At 36.0% G+C, this 17,089-nt stretch overlaps 1 protein-coding gene across 1 annotated transcript in view; it reads right to left on the bottom strand.

Annotated features, from left to right (window-relative positions):
• BMPR2 (bone morphogenetic protein receptor type 2) overlaps nt 1-17,089 on the bottom strand; it is a 145,896-nt gene that overhangs the window by 57,217 nt on the left and 71,590 nt on the right. The window contains exons 2-3 of the mRNA XM_012738960.3: nt 6,646-6,816; nt 4,349-4,519 (exon numbers count right to left, since the gene is read on the bottom strand). Coding sequence (XP_012594414.1) covers nt 4,349-4,519; nt 6,646-6,816 — 342 coding nt within the window. The remainder of the gene's footprint in view (nt 1-4,348; nt 4,520-6,645; nt 6,817-17,089) is intronic.

Below are 17,089 nucleotides of genomic sequence, written 5' to 3'. Positions count from 1 at the left end.
AGTAGATCCTCCGAACTTCAACTGATCCACAGACCTAGGATTGTATGAATTATTCTGTAGTCCATATTCTCTCCACAATAAAGGAAGTCAGGAAGATGGAGTCTACTCCTATACTTTCTATTATTACTTGAGGCAAAAAACTTTCCATGTTTACATTTTTCCAATAAATAAAAAAATGCAGATAACACTAAGACATATCTGTATTACATACTGAAAACTCTGAATAACACAGAACTTCAAATATAAACATTTGATGGAAATAAGGTTTTTAAAACTAATTCAACTATACATTCTAAACCCACCAGTCTTTACTATTTAAAAAACATAACACAGAAGTGTGCAATGATGCCAAAATGCTTCTTGACATTACCAAGGGGAAAAAGTCCAACCTGCTACTACCCTTGTCCATCTTAACTACCATAACTGCCTCACTATGTACCTTCTTGTTTCTTCTAGGGCTCCTCTCTAATCCTTCTTTACCTACAAATTGTAGTGATCTTTGAAAAATGAAAATTAGATTATAAAATTATTCTACTTAAAATCCTTCAAAAACATTTCCTATTTTCTCTGAATAAAATTCAAACTTTTGGTCAAGTGTGGTGGCTCATGCCTGTAATCCTAGCACTCTGGGAAACCAAGGTGGGAGGATTGCTTGAAGGCCAGAAGTTTGAAACCAGCCTGAGAAATAGCAAGACCCCATCTCTAACCCTGCAAACATAAGAAAAAAATTAGCTGGGTGTGGCAGCGCATGCCTGTAGTCCCAGCTGCTCAGAAGGCTAAGGTGAAAGGATTGCATGGGCCCAGGAGTCTGAGGTTGCAATGAGCTATGATGACGCCACTGCACTCTAGCCTAGGCAAAAGAGAGAAACTCTGTCTCAAACGAAAAAACAAAAAAAGAATATTTTCCTAAAGATACACACTTTTCTCTATTTCTCTCATCTTGCTCCTTCTACAGTAACATTCTTAATAAGTATAAAAACATAACAAGATATTTTGTTAAGCAAGGACTATCAGCCATCCTTATTTCCCATTTTCTGCCTATTCACTTAATTGCCATCACAGAAGCAGTAAAAACTGAAAAATTACTATAAATTCACAATAGCTAATAACCTACTTGTGGCCCTATGCCAATGTAAGCTTCTTTGAATGTTAGGCTTTCTTTTCTAGCTTGATGTAAGATAAAGACATTTGCTACCAGACACTGGAAATTAGAATTTCTAATCTTAACAGAACAGAATAAATTAGAATGTGACTTCTTAAACCTAGCTTTAGATGGAATTCAATCTTTGTTTCTCATCAATTTGATCCAACTATCAACATAATGAATAATGTAAATAAAAATATTTCACATTTATATACTGACTTTCACCCAAGAACCTCCAACACTGCATAGAATGAATTGGATTTATTTAATTAAATACATAAACACAAAATTCTGCCTGCCTTTCCATTGACGTAATTATCTTGTTTACTTTATAGTTAGGGAGGTTAACCAGAAATCTTATCAAAAAAAATTATTCTAGGCCGGGCGCGGTGGCTCACGCCTGTAATCCTAGCTCTCTGGGAGGCCGAGGCGGGCGGATTGCTCGAGGTCAGGAGTTCGAAACCAGCCTGAGCAAGAGCGAGACCCTGTCTCTACTATAAATAGAAAGAAACTAATTGGCCAACTAATATATATAGAAAAAATTAGCCGGGCATGGTGGCTCATGCCTGTAGTCCCAGCTACTCGGGAGGCTGAGGCAGGAGGATTGCTTGAGCCAGGAGTTTGAGGTTGCTGTGAGCTAGGCTGACGCCATGGCACTCACTGTAGCCTGGGCAACAAAGCGAGACTCTGTCTCAAAAAAAAAAAAAAAAAAAAAATTATTCTAAAATAAGTTTCTAAACTTTGTAATAATTATACTCTTCTTTCAAACTCTGGGAATTTATAAACACATAAAGATGAATTAAGTGTATGAGAAAATAAAAGAATATTATAAATATAAATTTATTTACTTAAAAATTGATTTTCTTTTTAAACATAATAGATACTGCAAAGACTCTTCATGGGTGGACGAGAACTCAGAATAATTTAGTTCAATTTCTTGAAGTGTCAGACTTTCGGTTTTAGGTGGTACATGTACTCGTATTAGTAAAAGAATAAAGACATGGACCAATGGAACAGGACTGAGAACTCAAACATAAAACCATCCTCATATAGCCATCTGATCTTTGACAAAGCAGTCAAAAACATACACTGGGGAAAAGAATCCCTATTCAATAAACGGTACTAGGGAAATTGGACAGCCACATGCGGAAGATTGAAAGAGGATCCACACCTCTCACAAAAATCAACTCACAATGGATAACAGACTTAAATCTAAGGCATGAAACCATAAGAATCCTAGAAGAAAATGTCAGAAAAACTCATATAGACATCGGCCTAGGCAAAGAATTTATGAAGAAGACTCCAAAAGCAATCACAGCATCAATAAAAATAAATAAGTGGGACTTGATCAAATTAAAAAGCTGCTGTACACCCAAAGACACTATCCTTAGAGTGAATAGACAACCTACAAAGTGGGAGAAAATATCTGCATACTATACATCCAACAAAGGGCTAATAACTAAAATCTATATAGGACTCAGGAAAATCACCGAGAAAAAAATCAAACAACCCCATTAATAAGTGGGAAAAGGACATGAACAGAAATTTTCAAAAGAAGATAGACTTATGGCCAACAAACATATGAAAAAATGCTCAACATCTCTAATCATCAGAAAAATACAAATCAAAATGACAATGAAATATCACTTAATTCCAGAGAGAATGGCTTTTATCAAAGTCCTAAAACAAAAAATGTTGGCATGGATGTGGAGAGATAGGAATACTCATACACTGCTGGTGGAACTGCAAACTAGTACAACCTCTATGGAAAGTAATATGGAGATACCTCAAAGAGCTAAAAATAGAAGTGAGCTGCAGGCAAGCCAGCAAAGCTTCATCTGTATTTACAGCCACTGCCCATCACTCACATCACCGCCTGAGGTTCATCTCCTGTCAGATCAGCGGTGGTAATAGATTCTCATAGGAGCGCAAACCCCATTGTAAAGTGCCCAAGCAAGGGATCTAGGTTGCGCACTCCTTATAAAAATCTAATGCCTGATGATTTGAGGTGGAGCTGAGGTGGTGATGCTAGCGCTGGGAGTGGCTGCAAATATAGATTATCATTAACAGAGAGGTTTGACTGCACAATAAATGTAATGTATTTCAATCATCCTGAAACCATCCTGTTCCTCCCATATCCTCCATCCCAGTCTGTGGAAAAACTGTCTTCCATGAAACTGGTCCCTAGTGCCAAAAAGGTTGGGGACTGTTGCTATAATACATCTACAATTGTTTCAGAATTGCTTTGCCCACAATATTAAAAAACAAATATTCTAAAAAGAGTATTTTTTGCAACTCTCCTCCCACCCCATATATCTCATCTTGCCCAAAAGAGTGTGCATTGACAAATACTGTGTAAATCATTTGGATTAGTTCTTTTTCTCTTCAGCATGATTATTATATTTATATGAAATAAAATTGGGTTGATTTCTTTCAGTTTGAGGTTCTTCTCTCCCTTTTATCCTAAATAAATTTTTTGCATATGTAGAATACTGACGTGGTACCAACAGTAAAAATTACATACAAAGAGCTACATTAGAGAACTGTCATTCCTTTTCATGTCCTTTCCACCCCATTCCTTGGATCTTTTTATAAAGGTAAGTAGATAATAGACATGTTTATTTTCCTTCCAGCCTTACACAAAAGATAGCATACTATATATGCTTTTTTGCACCTAACATTATCTCTGGAAATTACTCCATGTCAGTTCATAGAGACCTTATTTTTTTTCTTATAGCTATATAGTTAGTATTCCATTACATGTACATATTATAGTATATTTCAACTAATCTCCTATTCTTGCACATTTACTTTCCAATATTATATAGTTACATATAATACTGTAATGAATAACTATGTATTTTGTACTATCGGAGATGTATCTTCCAAATAAATTCCTAGAAATGAGAAAGCTGGGTAGAAGAATAAGTACACATGTAGTTTTCTTAATCTTGCCAAATTTCCCTCATTATAGGTTATACAAATATTATATTTTGGTTCAAACTTATTTGGTAATATACTGATTTGTTGGAAATCCTGGTCCATCTCTTTTGGATTTCATTTGTTGGCTAGATGTAATGTTATGATGATGGAATTCTCCCTCTCACTCCTACTAACCCTGAGTATTTTTAATATTTGTTTTATATTTTGCAAATCTCAAAAGAAGGAAAATACAAAGAAAAGTAAGTTACTTTAATTACTTACTGAGTGGTGTTGTGTCAGGAGGTGGAAAATTCTCAGTAAAGTTGACATTACATAAATCTGTGCTACAACAGCAGAAACGGTATGTTCCATTCTGAATTGAGGGAGGAGTGGTGGTTACTACACATTCTTCATAGTGACACTCTTGGGGGTCTCCAATGTGAGACCAACATCCTACAAATCAATATTAATATAAATAAATTAGGAGTCAATATGATAAAGAAAACTAAAAGGAAATAACAAACTAAGAAATAATTGCAATAAATGTGAGACAGTGAGTAAACATAAGCTATAAAACAGTTTTGCAAATCAATAGGAAACACATTTTTTTTTTTTTTTTTTGAGACAGAGTCTCGCTTTGTTGCACAGGCTAGAGTGAGTGCCGTGGCGTCAGCCTAGCTCACAGCAACCTCAAACTCCTGGGCTCAAGCAATCCTGCTGCCTCAGCCTCCCGGGTAGCTGGGACTACAGGCATGCACCACCATGCCCGGCTAATTTTATATATATATATTAGTTGGCCAATTAATTTCTTTCTATTTATAGTAGAGACGGGGTCTTGCTCTTGCTCAGGCTGGTTTCGAATTCCTGACCTCGAGCAATCCGCCCGCCTCGGCCTCCCACAGTGCTAGGATTACAGGCTTGAGCCACCGCCCCAGGCCAGGAAACACATTTTTTTAAGAAACAAAAATGTCAAAGGATATAAGACATCTCATAGGAATAAAAAAGCCACGAACAAAATGTTTAACTCCATGGTTAACCTAAGAATTGTTAAAGCAGCAGTAAAATTTAATTTTTGTCTGTACTAATTAAATTGTTCTAGGTTTAAAAAATAACAACACACATTATAACAAGGATTCAGTAACACAAATACTCTCATACAATGCTGGAGGGAATGTAAACGAGTAATATTTTTAGAAAGCCATATGGAGGCCAGGCATAGTGCCTCATGCCTGTAACCCAGTACTTTGGGAGTCTGAGGCAGGAGGATTGCTTGAGGCCAGAAGTTTGAGACCAGCCTGAGCAATATAGCCAGACCCCACCTCTACAAAACAAAACAAAACAAAAAAAATTATCCAGGGTGGTACGTGCCTGTGGTCCCAGCTGCTTGGGAGGCTGAGGCAGGAGAAGAGCTTGAGCCCAGGAGTTCGAAGCTGCAGTGAGCTATGATCATGTCACTGCACTCCAGCCTGGGCAACAGAGTAAGACGCTATCTCTAAATTAATTAATTAATTAATTAATTAAGAGAGCAATATAGGCCGGGCGCTGTGGCTCACGCCTGTAATCCTAGCTCTTGGGAGGCCGAGGCGGGCGGATTGCTCAAGGTCAGGAGTTCAAAACCAGCCTGAGCAAGAGCGAGACCCCGTCTCTACTATAAATAGAAAAGAAATTAATTGGCCAACTGATATATATATAAAAAAAAAAAAAAATTAGCCGGGCACGGTGGCGCATGCCTGTAGTCCCAGCTACCCGGGAAGCTGAGGCAGAAGGATCACTCGAGCCCAGGAGTTTGAGGTTGCTGTGAGCTAGGCTGACGCCATGGCACTCACTCTAGCCTGGGCAACAAAGCGAGACTCTGTCTCAAAAAAAAAAAAAAAAAAGAGAGCAATATGGAAATTTTTATGCCAAGCCTTTAAAATATTCATATTTTATAACCTAATAATTTTATGTCAAGAAATCTATTTCAAGGAAACAATCACAAAGACTTATGTTCAAATTTGTTCACTGAAATATTGTGTATTATGGTGAAACCACAAAAACAACATAATGTCCTACAATACAATAGAGTTATGTGGAAGTAAACTCTGATGCATATATACAAGGAAATATTGTGCAGAGTTTAAAAATGTTTTCAGAGAATATTTAAAGACATGGAAAAATGCTCATGATATAATTAAATTGGAAAAAACTAGGTATGAAATTATATAGTATCATCCTAACGTTGGGAAAATACACACACAAATAAACATAGAAGTATGTAGAAAATACACGTGAAGGAGACAAACTAATACAATAAAAACAGCATATTATTGTAGACTTTTGCTTTTCTTTACAGTTTTCTGTGTTTTCCAAATTTCATACAATGAGCATGTATAACACTATAATAAGAAAGATGCTATTAAAATAAGCTAAAAAAACCTTTTATAAATTTGGGGCTTGTGGATGGATGGATAGATACATAGATATACTTTTGAATTTACTTATTTTCTGGAGAGCATTTTAATCTATCTCCATATCCTTTTTAGATGAATTTCAATTACATAAAACACAAAATCATTTCAGATAAGAAAAGTAACACTTGCCTTGTTTTACGAGATTTATGTCCCCTTTAGATTTCTCCCAAAGGCCATAGCAGGTGCTACCTTTTGAGCACAATATTGTCCCATTTTCATGAGAGATTCGACTCTCACCTATCCCGAGGTCTTGTTGATATGGGTCTTTAAATGCACATAGCCGTTCTTGATTCTGGGAAGCTACAATTTCGGAAATAAAGGAATGACAAATTAATTTTATGATAATCTTTGCAAAACATTACTGTGTAACATCTTAGTCTTATTTGAATGACATTATTATTTAATAATTTCCCCATTAAATCCTTTGAATTCAAATCCTTGAATAAATTTGTAATTTTACATTTATTCAATAACTTCTTTCTATTCATTAATTCCTTTGTAACCTCCAAACAAGAAGCAAATTTTAAAATTCATTTCCCAAAAGCAATCACCTCTTACTAAAATTATTCTCACCATTCTTTCTCTTATTAAATAATATTGCTGTCCAAATAAAGAAACAGTATTAAAGAAAATGTCTGCACAGTAACATACCAAGCCTTTAAAATAAACCTGGAGGCTGAATAATTTCAGAAATTCTACAATACTCACTGTATCATATTTTATAGTCAGTTGTAGAAAATTACATACATCATTAGGCATGGTAAATTAATGATGTGGAGAGTGACTACAAATGGGTACATGGTTTCTTTTGGGAGTGATATGTATATATTCTAAAACTAGATTATGGTAATGGTTGCAAAACTCTGTAAAGTCACCAAAAACCAAAAAGTTTCACTGAATTGTTTACTTAAAATGAGTGAATTTCATGGCATATAAATTATAGCTTAATAAATCTGTATTTAAAAATCAAAAAGAAAATGACTTTCCATTATTTGAAGTATCAATATAATAGCCAGAAAAATAAATGCTCAACACTCCTTACTGTAAAGGGAAAATGTAATGTTGTAGGGGTTTTTTTTTTGTTTTTGAGACGGGGTCTAGCTCTGTCACTAGCTCTAGAGTGCAATGGCGTCATCATAGCTCACTGCAACCTCAAACTCCTGGGCTCAAGTGATCCTCCTGCCTCAGCCTCCCAAAAAGTTGAGACTACAGTCATACATCACCACACCTGCCTAATTTTTCTTATTTTTTGTAGAGATGAGGTCTCACTATGTTGCTCTGAACTCCTGGCTCAAGCAACCCTCTCGCCTTGGCCTCCTTAAGTGCTAGGATTATAGGCATGAGTCACTGCGCCTGGCCCCTAATGTATTTTTATTGCCAATCTGTCTTTCCCCATACAGATGATTTGATCTAATTTTTGTAGAACATTTGCCACATAATTTATCAGCTAATATTTACCAAAATTTCTGAGAATACCAAAGTAAAAGATTATCAAAAGTAACATCTAATCTTTATTTGGTCACTTTTGGTCTCTTTTTATTTGGAAAGATTTTTCTAATGTGTTTGACTCGCCAGAATAACAGGCTAGTACATTTGGCCAATGTATTCCTCATGGGCTTCCTGTGTATTTCTTTATTTAGTATGTGTATCTATTTGGTGTGGCTTGATTCATGAGCACTGTGTTTTATTAAAATAATGTTTCTGAACAAAACTAAGAACTAAGCTCTGGAGAAGAAATGAAAGAGCCAACAACATGTGTCCAAGCCAACTCAGACACACAGATGTATCATATTTATAATAATGGAATGTATCTTCAAAGTATTTGGCTAGGAAATAGGGTATTCACAAAGGAGTAATATAGAGTTCTATCCCTCAAACACTTTGGATTAGAGAAACCAAATCACAGACAGTAATTAGTGAGAAATAAATGTGACTTGATTTGTACATTTAAAACCACTTCAATTGGACATCATGCTATAATGTACTAAAACAAAACAAAACAAAAAACCACTGTAGGCAGTCTTCTAGAAGATATTTACTAATATCAACTAAATAGCCAGAAAATATAGTATAATCTATTTATAAAAACTAATTCTAGTTCACTTCTGAAATGTACCTTAAAAAAAAAAAAAAAAAAAAAAAAAAAAAAAAAAACTAATTCTAGGCCCAGGCATGGTGGCTCATGCCTGTAATTCTAGCACCCTGGGAGGCCGAGGCGGGCAGATCACTCAAAGTCAGGAGTTCGAAACCAGCCTGAGCAAGAGCGAGACCCCTGTTTCCACTAAAAATAGAAAGAATTAATTGGCCAACTAAAAATATACAGAAAAAATTAGCCGGGTATGGTGGCACATGCCTATAGTCCCAGCTACTCAGGAGGCTGAGGCAGAAGGATTGCTTGAGCCCAGGAGTTTGAGGTTGCTGTGAGTTAGGCTGATGCCACGGCACTCTAGCCCTGGCAACAGAGTAAGACTCTGTCTCAAAAAAAAAAAAAAACCAAACCAAAAAAACCCCCTAATTCTAGAATATTAGCCTAATTATGATCTACCATATTATTATCACATGTATATATTCAAATTCCTTTAATGACAAGTTTCATTATATTTACTAGATTATCTTCCACATTTAACAACAGTATTTCCTTAGGTTATTCCTTAATTTGCAGATTTTACCTAATTAATCATAAAGATTAAATCAAATATATTTCTACATATAAAAAGTACATACGATACAAAGATTCACTTAGAATTCAAAGTAAAAACAAAAAATCTGTGATATAAATCTGAAAAGGCATCTATCCATAATACATAATTCTTTCTCTCTGTCCCACCCCATTTCTTGACTCAGGTTAAATGTTCCTTACCTAACCAGACATTGAGGCTATCTATATAACCTACTGTTTCCCTTTTTGTCCTAATTGTCAGAAAATCATAAAAAATTTATGAATTTAGTATCTCTAGTTTTCTACAACTAAGATATTCTAATTTTACCCCCAGCCCCCATCTTCTGTTATCCATTTTGACTAGAATTTTGGACTGAACATTGAGTTAATGAGTAGGTTTTATCACTGAAAGTAGGCAGAAAAGTAGGCACAAAAAGTGCCTTATTTAATTTTAAAAAGAAAAAGGTACATTCTTTAAAAGAATAGATACAAAACAAAAAGTTTTCATTTTTCCTGGATTTCTTTTACCATTGAAAAGTAGCTAAAGGCCTGGACATCTGTGTAAATTTTTTAAATTATTGTTATATAATTTGATAATTGAAATCTAAAATTCTTCTTTTAGAAGAAAAAAAAACCAAACTAAAGTCCAACCTCCTCTGTGCCTCCCTCCCTGCAAAACTAAGCTGAATGGACTATCAGATCAATAAAAGTATAATTAGAGAGGACTAAATCATATCTTTAACATCTCTCAGTTTTCACTAAATAATTTTTTTCTTAAAATAATTTTAGTCTACTTCTATGAAATTATTTTATGATGGTAGCATTAGTGTAGGCCAATTATAATTTGCTATTTTAAGAGTAATACTTTCCTTTAAGTTATGATTCATCAAATTACTATATAACACAAAGATTTCCTTGCAAGAATTCTAGGTAAACTGCTCTAGTCAAAACAAAAAAAAATCCATTTTGTAGCAGAGCATTTGTAGCTTTTTCAATGCCATTTGTTAAAATCAATCTCAACAATATATCTGTATAAAGTTTTTTTTTCTTTTTTTTTCTTCGCTCCACCTCCGCCACACTCTGTATAAAGTTTTGAATTCTTCAATAAGTAATGTAGAAAAAGTAGGAATAAAACAAAACAATGCTGATCATAATCCCAGAAGACACAATCCCAGTTGCCATAATCCCAAATGTTGAAATCCCAAAAGATCAAAATCCTTAAAGTTTAAAACCCTTAATGTCTAAAATCTTGAAAATCACAATCCCAAATGTTGAAATCCTGAAAGCCAAATCCTGGGAAAGGGATTAGCGCATTTTTGGTTGTACAAAGGATAGTTGCTTCATGTTTGTTGCATCATGTTAGGCAGACCTATTACCATGTTATGGTATTATTTGGAAATTAAGTATGGTTTAAGGAGATTCATATGGGTGCCAAGTTGACAAGGGGTGGACTTAATTTAGGTGTCAACTTGACTGAATTAAAGAATACCTAGAAACTTGGTAAAGCACTATTTGGGGTGTGTCTGTGAGGGTGTTTCCAGAGGAGATTGGTGTGTGAGTCTAAGTGGGCTAGCTGGGGAACATCTGCCCTCAATGTTGACAGGCACCATCCAATCAGCCAGGGGCCAGAGAGAACACATACAGAAGGTGAATTATATCTTGAGAGCTGGGGCAGACTTTATTCTGCTGCCTTGGACATCAGATCTCCAGGCTCACTGGCCTCATTATTAATGTTGTGATGAAAGCAGAAAATTGCTTAATTACAACAGCCAACCAATAAATAGACTTTCAAATGGACAGCATATACTTATAAAATTTGTAGACCACAACCACTTTCCAAATACAAGTGCAGCAAGTGTTTCAAAGATCAGAGAAATGAAAATACAGGCAAAAAATACAAGAAATACCCCCTGCCAAATTATTTAATGGTGTACAACTTCTACCCCTTCACACATAGCACCATGCCCTTTGTCAGAGAATAAAAAGAATTCAGGCAGTTTGTGGTGGCTCACACCTATAATCCTAGCACTTTAGGAGGCTAAGGGTGGAGGATCCCTTGAGGCCAGTTCGAGACCAGCCCAAGCAAGATCAAGACTCCCAGCCCCTATAAAAAGAAAAATAAGCCCCACGCCTGCCTATAGTCCCAGCTGTTTGGGAGGCTGAAGTAGGAGGACTGCTTGAGTCCAGCAGTTTAAGCTTGCAGTGAGCTATGATGAAGCCACTGTACTCTAGCCTGAGCAACAGAGCAAGACCCTGTGTCTCAAAAAAAAAAAAAAAAAAAAAAAAAAAAAAAAAAAAGAACTCAACAAGCTCAGTGACCTTCTGAACTTGCTGATTCATATAGAGGTTTTTGCAGTGTTACAAAACATTAAATGATGAACTATCCTTGGTTGTGGATTTGACGGTTCAAGAAGATAGACTTCTTATGTTTACCACTAAATCTAACAGAATAACTAGTGTATGCTTCACTTTGGCTAATGGATAGCACTTTCACAACTACCCCCACTGTCTTTTATCAAGTACTCACAATTCATTCCCGTCGGGCCCCAAAATTCTAGAACTTATTTGCTTATTTATGTATTAATGACTACGAAAAGTGAAGTATTTTATAAGTACTCATTTGAAGATTTGGTAGACTTTGTAGAAGAAAATGGATTTCCATTAAATTCCCTAAACTATAAAGACAGGTTTGGAATTGGGTGTGATCATGGCTTCTAAAAGTGAATTTCAAGGTGCTACCAATAGTTTGTTTTTCCCATTCAGCCCAATGTATTTGATGGAAAATTCAGATGAGTGGATTGGCCACATGGTATGGCAACCATGAAAAGTTCAGTTTAAAAATGTGTCTTTCGGCAGGGTGCGGAGGCTCACACCTGTAATCCTAGCACTCTGGGAGGCTGAGGCGGGAGGATTGCTTGAGCTCAGGAGTTTGAGATCAGCCTGAGCAAGAGCGAGACCCCATCTCTACTATAAAATAGAAAGAAACTAGCCAAACAACTAAAAATAGAAAAAAATTAGTGAAGCATAGTGGTGCATGCCTGTAGTCCTAGCTACCCTGGAGGCTGAAGCAGGGGGATTGCTTGAACCCAGCAGTTTGAGGTTGCTGTGAGCTAGCTGATGCCATGGCACTCGAGCCCAGGCAAGAGAGTGAGATTCTCTGCCTCAGGAAAAAAAAAAAAAACGTGTCTTTTGTCTGTGCTGTCATTCCTCCCAGCTGATTGAAATTGTAGTGAGCTTTTAATGAATTAAAGCCACAGTTGCCTAAAGAAGCCAGCAAAGTTACTGAAGCAGCTTATAAGTGGGCACTAAGAATCTTCAGGGAAAGATGAAAATATACTGTATACTGATTATGGTGGAGAAGTTTCATGAGTATATACAATTATAAAAACTTATCAAATGTACAGTTTAAACATATATAGTTTGTACCTCAATTAAGTCCATTTTTAAAAAGGCTAAATAGTATAAAGCTGAACAGAACAAGTTCAGGGGAATTTTTAAATATTTTTCTTTTTTTTTTAAGACAGGATCTTATTCTGTAGCCGCGGCAAGAATGCCATGACAGGATCGTAGTTTACTATAACCTCAAACTCTTGGGCTCAAGCAATCCTCCTGCTTTTGCCCTCTGAGAGGCTAGGACTATAGGCATATGCCCACCACTCCCAGCTAATTTTTAAACTTTTTTTTTTTTTCTTTTTGTAGAAATGAGGTCTCACTATGTTGCCCAGGCTGGTCTCGACCTCCTGGTCTCAAAAAATTCTTCAGCTTCAGCCTCCCAAAGTAGTGGGATTACAACTGTAAGCCCCACTAACCAGGGCCTTCAATATATATACCCATTTTTTTTTTATCTTGCTTCCCTGAAGGTTCACACAATATTTTTCATTCATGTTACAAAAAAGTGTTTTATTGAGTCACAGACTCTTATGCCTAATCTATAATCTTCTGAAAGGTAGGATCTATGGATGAATATAAATTTTCCTTTAGGTTTTCTTGGCAAAAATTTTTTAAAGACCTTCCCTTCATTCTAAACAATCCAAATCACATAACACCCATTTTTCAGTAGCTGTAATGTATTTATCTGTGCTGGAAAACTCTAAATGCCTTATCTTTACCCTGGAACGAAGTTCAGGGACTAATTCTGGGCATGCTTGTATATTTGGCTTCTGTTTATCTAAGTGTCAAAATGAACTATCTAAAATAAACAACACAGGAACCTTGCAGTTATGGGGCAAATAACTAAAGCAACAGTATTCCTTTCCCAGAATACAAATCTCTCAGGACAAATACAACTGGGATTTCAGAATATCACTACAATTCTGTTATGAAATACATGAAAAGAAGAGTCTTAATATGACAGAAACATCCCTATAAAATTTGGTATAAACTCAAATTTTTAAATTCAATTATAGTAAATCAAGTAAGAAGGTCCTTTATTTTTCCAATGTAAAGGTGAATCCTTTTATAAAGCAAATAATCCTCTAAAGATGAAATAATTATCCCTTAATATATATACTTCTATAGACAGATCACAACAGATTAAATTGTCATTCTGCCGAGCATTCCCATGTCTGAGAGAGAACACAGTGGGAAAAAGATCAAAATCTTCATAAGATGCCTCTTTAGGATGCTCCTGAATTTGATTGTGTTGGGGGTCCCTGAGACCCACAGAATTCAGCACACAGCCATATTCAAGGCTATCATTTACTACAGCAAAATAATACAAATCAAAATCAGCAAAGGAAAAAGCCACAGGAGTCAAAGTTTAGAGGAAACCACGTGTAAACTTCCAAGAGTTTGGCCTAGGTACCAGCCATCAATTCCTGGTGTGGCTCTCTTCCTGGCTTACAGTTGGCTGCCTTCTTGCTGTGTCTTTATATGGTGTAGGTAAAGAGATCTGGTGTCTTGCTCTTCGTATAATGGCATCAGCCCTATTGGGTTAGGCCCCAACCTTATGATCTCATTTAACCATTATCACCTCCTTACAGGACCTATCTACAAACACAGTCACATTGGGGGTTAGAGTTTCAACTATGAATTTGAGAGGGACACAATTCAGCCTATTGCACCCATGTTCACTGCAGTATTATTCATAATAGCCAAGAGGTAGAAGCAACTTAAAAGTCCATTGATAGATGAATGGATAAACAAAAAATACACACACACACACACACACATGACTATTATTCAGTCTTTGAAAAAAGAAGTAAATCCTATCACATGCTATAACAGTAATGAACCTTGAGGACATTATGCTGAGAAATAAGCCTATCACAAAAGATAAACAAAAAGTACACACACACACACACACATACACTAGACTATTATTCAGTCTTTGAAAAAGAAGTAAATCCTATCACATGCTATAACAGTAATGAACCTTGAGGACATTATGCTAAGAGAAATAAGCCTATCACAAAAGACCACATACTACATGATTTCACTTATATAAAGTATCTAAAGTAGTCAAACTCACAGAAACAGAAAGTCAAATGGTAGTTGGTGGCCAGGGGCCGGGGGAGGATGGTGAGAGGAATGGGGAGTTGTGTTTGGTGGATGTAGAGTTTTAGTCATGCATGATAGGGGGATTCTGAGGATCTGTTGCATAACAATCTGTTTATGGTTGACAATATTGTACTGTACACTTGGAAATCATTGGATGAATTTTATGTTATGTGATTTTTGCCACAGTGAAAAAAAAGAAATGAAATACTGATACATGCTAAAACATGGATGAACCATGAAGCCAGTCACAAACAACCACAAATTATATGATTCTATTTATATAAAATATCCAAAATAGGTGAAGAAAGAGAAACAGACTGTAAATCAATAGTTACCTATGGCTAGATGAGGGTGTGTATGTGGAGGGAAATTGGGAATAACTACTAATGAGTACTAGATTTCATGTTAGGGGACCATGTGATACATATGACCTATAAAGTCACAGATCATTGAAATTTGAGGATAAGAATTTTAAGATTCACTTAAACCTGAGCAACACAGCAAGACTTCATCTCTACAAAAAATTTAAAAATTAGCTGGGCATGGTGGTGTGTGCCAGAAGTCCTAGCTACTCGGGAGGCTGAGGCAGGAGGACAGAAGATTTAAGCCCGAGAGTGCAAGGCTGCAGTAAAGTGTGATCATACTACCATACTTGCACTCCAGCCTGAGTGACAGAGAGAAACCTTGTCTCTAAACAAACAACAAAAAGATTCACTTAAACTAATCTTCTTTATTTATAACAGGTTAACCTAGATGTTATGAGATTCCCCCAAGAAAACATGTCCATTATCCCACTTTCAACACATTTTGTAATTTTTAAATGAAGTAAATTAGTGACTATTCAACAGTCCTCAATCAGTGTTTTGAATTTCAAAACAGGTATTTATTGCAAATAACTCATGTTTATCTCTGCTTTCCCCTCAAAGAAGAAGAGAGAAAATGAGGGAAGAAAATTTGAAAGACTAGTATTATTAATATTTTCCATGTGGCAAGACAAATAAGTACTAATCAATATTTATTTAATGTCTTAGGAAATATATAACATCCTTTCATGACTAAAACACTAAAGAAACTAGTAATAGAAGGAAACTTTCTCAATGTGATAAAGAGCATCTGTGAAAAATCTCCAACTAATCATACTTAATGGTAAAAACTGAAAACTTTCCCCCTAAGATCAGAAACAAGACAAAAATGTTGGCTCCCCCATTCTATCTAACGTTGAACTAGAGATTCTACCCAGAGAAATTAGGCAAAAAATAAAAATTAATAAAAAGGAAAAAAAAGAGAACAAAGATATAAAAGACAGCCAGATTAGAAAGTAAGAAATAAAGTCATTTGCTTGCAGATCCTAATGAAGCCACAAAAAAACTATTAGAGCCAATAAAACAGTTCAGCAAAGTTGCAGAATCAATATACAAAAATCAACTATATTTCTATATACTAACAATGAACAATCCAAGAGTGAAATTAAGAAAATGATTTCATTTATAGTACCATCAAAAGAATACAATTATTAGAAATAAATTTAACAGTGGTTGAGCACAGTGTCTCATGAGCACAGTGTCTCATGCTTGTAATCCTAGTGCTTTGGGAGGCCAAGGCTGGAGAATCACTTGAGGTCAGAAGTTCAAGACCAGCCTGAGCAACATAGTGAGACCTCATATCTACAAAAAAATAAGAAAAATTAGCTGAGTGTCATGTTGCATGTCTGTAGGCCCAGCTACTTGGAGGTCTGGCAGGAGAATCACTTGAGCCCAGGAGTTTGAGGTTGCCATTAGCTGTGATGACATCACTGCCCTCATGCCTGGGCAACAGAATGAGATGCTGTCTGCCACACAAAAGAAAAAAATCTAAATACATGGAAAGAAATCCAATGCATATTGACTTTATGACTTAATATTGTTAAGATGGCAATACTCTCCAAATTTATCTGTATATTCAATGCAATCTCTATCAAACACCAGCTTCCTTTCTTGTAGAAATTGACAAGTGGCTTCTAAAATTTATATAGAAATGTGGCTGGGTGCCGTGGCTCACATCTGTAATCCAAGCACTCTGGGAGGCTGAGGCAGGCGGATCACTCAAGGTCAGCAGTTCGAAACTAGCCTGAGCAAGAGTGAGACCCCGTCTCTACTAAAAATAGAAAGAAATTAACTAGCCAACTAAAAATATATAGAAAAAATTAGCCGGGCATGGTGGCACATGCCTGTAGTCCCAGCTACTCAAGAGGGTGAGGCAGAAGGACTGCTTGAGCTCAGGAGTTTTAAGCCTGCTGTGAGCTAGACTGATGCCACAGCACTCTAGCCTGAGCATCAGAGTGAGACTCTGTCTCAAAAATAAATAAATAAATAAAAATTATATAGAAATGCAAGGGATCCAGAATAGCCAAAACAATCTTTAAAAAGAAGAACAAAG

The sequence above is a fragment of the Microcebus murinus genome, chromosome 8 (genome assembly GCF_040939455.1).
Source record: "Microcebus murinus isolate Inina chromosome 8, M.murinus_Inina_mat1.0, whole genome shotgun sequence".
In the NCBI taxonomy this organism is placed as follows: Eukaryota; Metazoa; Chordata; class Mammalia; order Primates; family Cheirogaleidae; genus Microcebus; species Microcebus murinus.
This window is presented reverse-complemented; position numbering and strand designations above follow the sequence as displayed.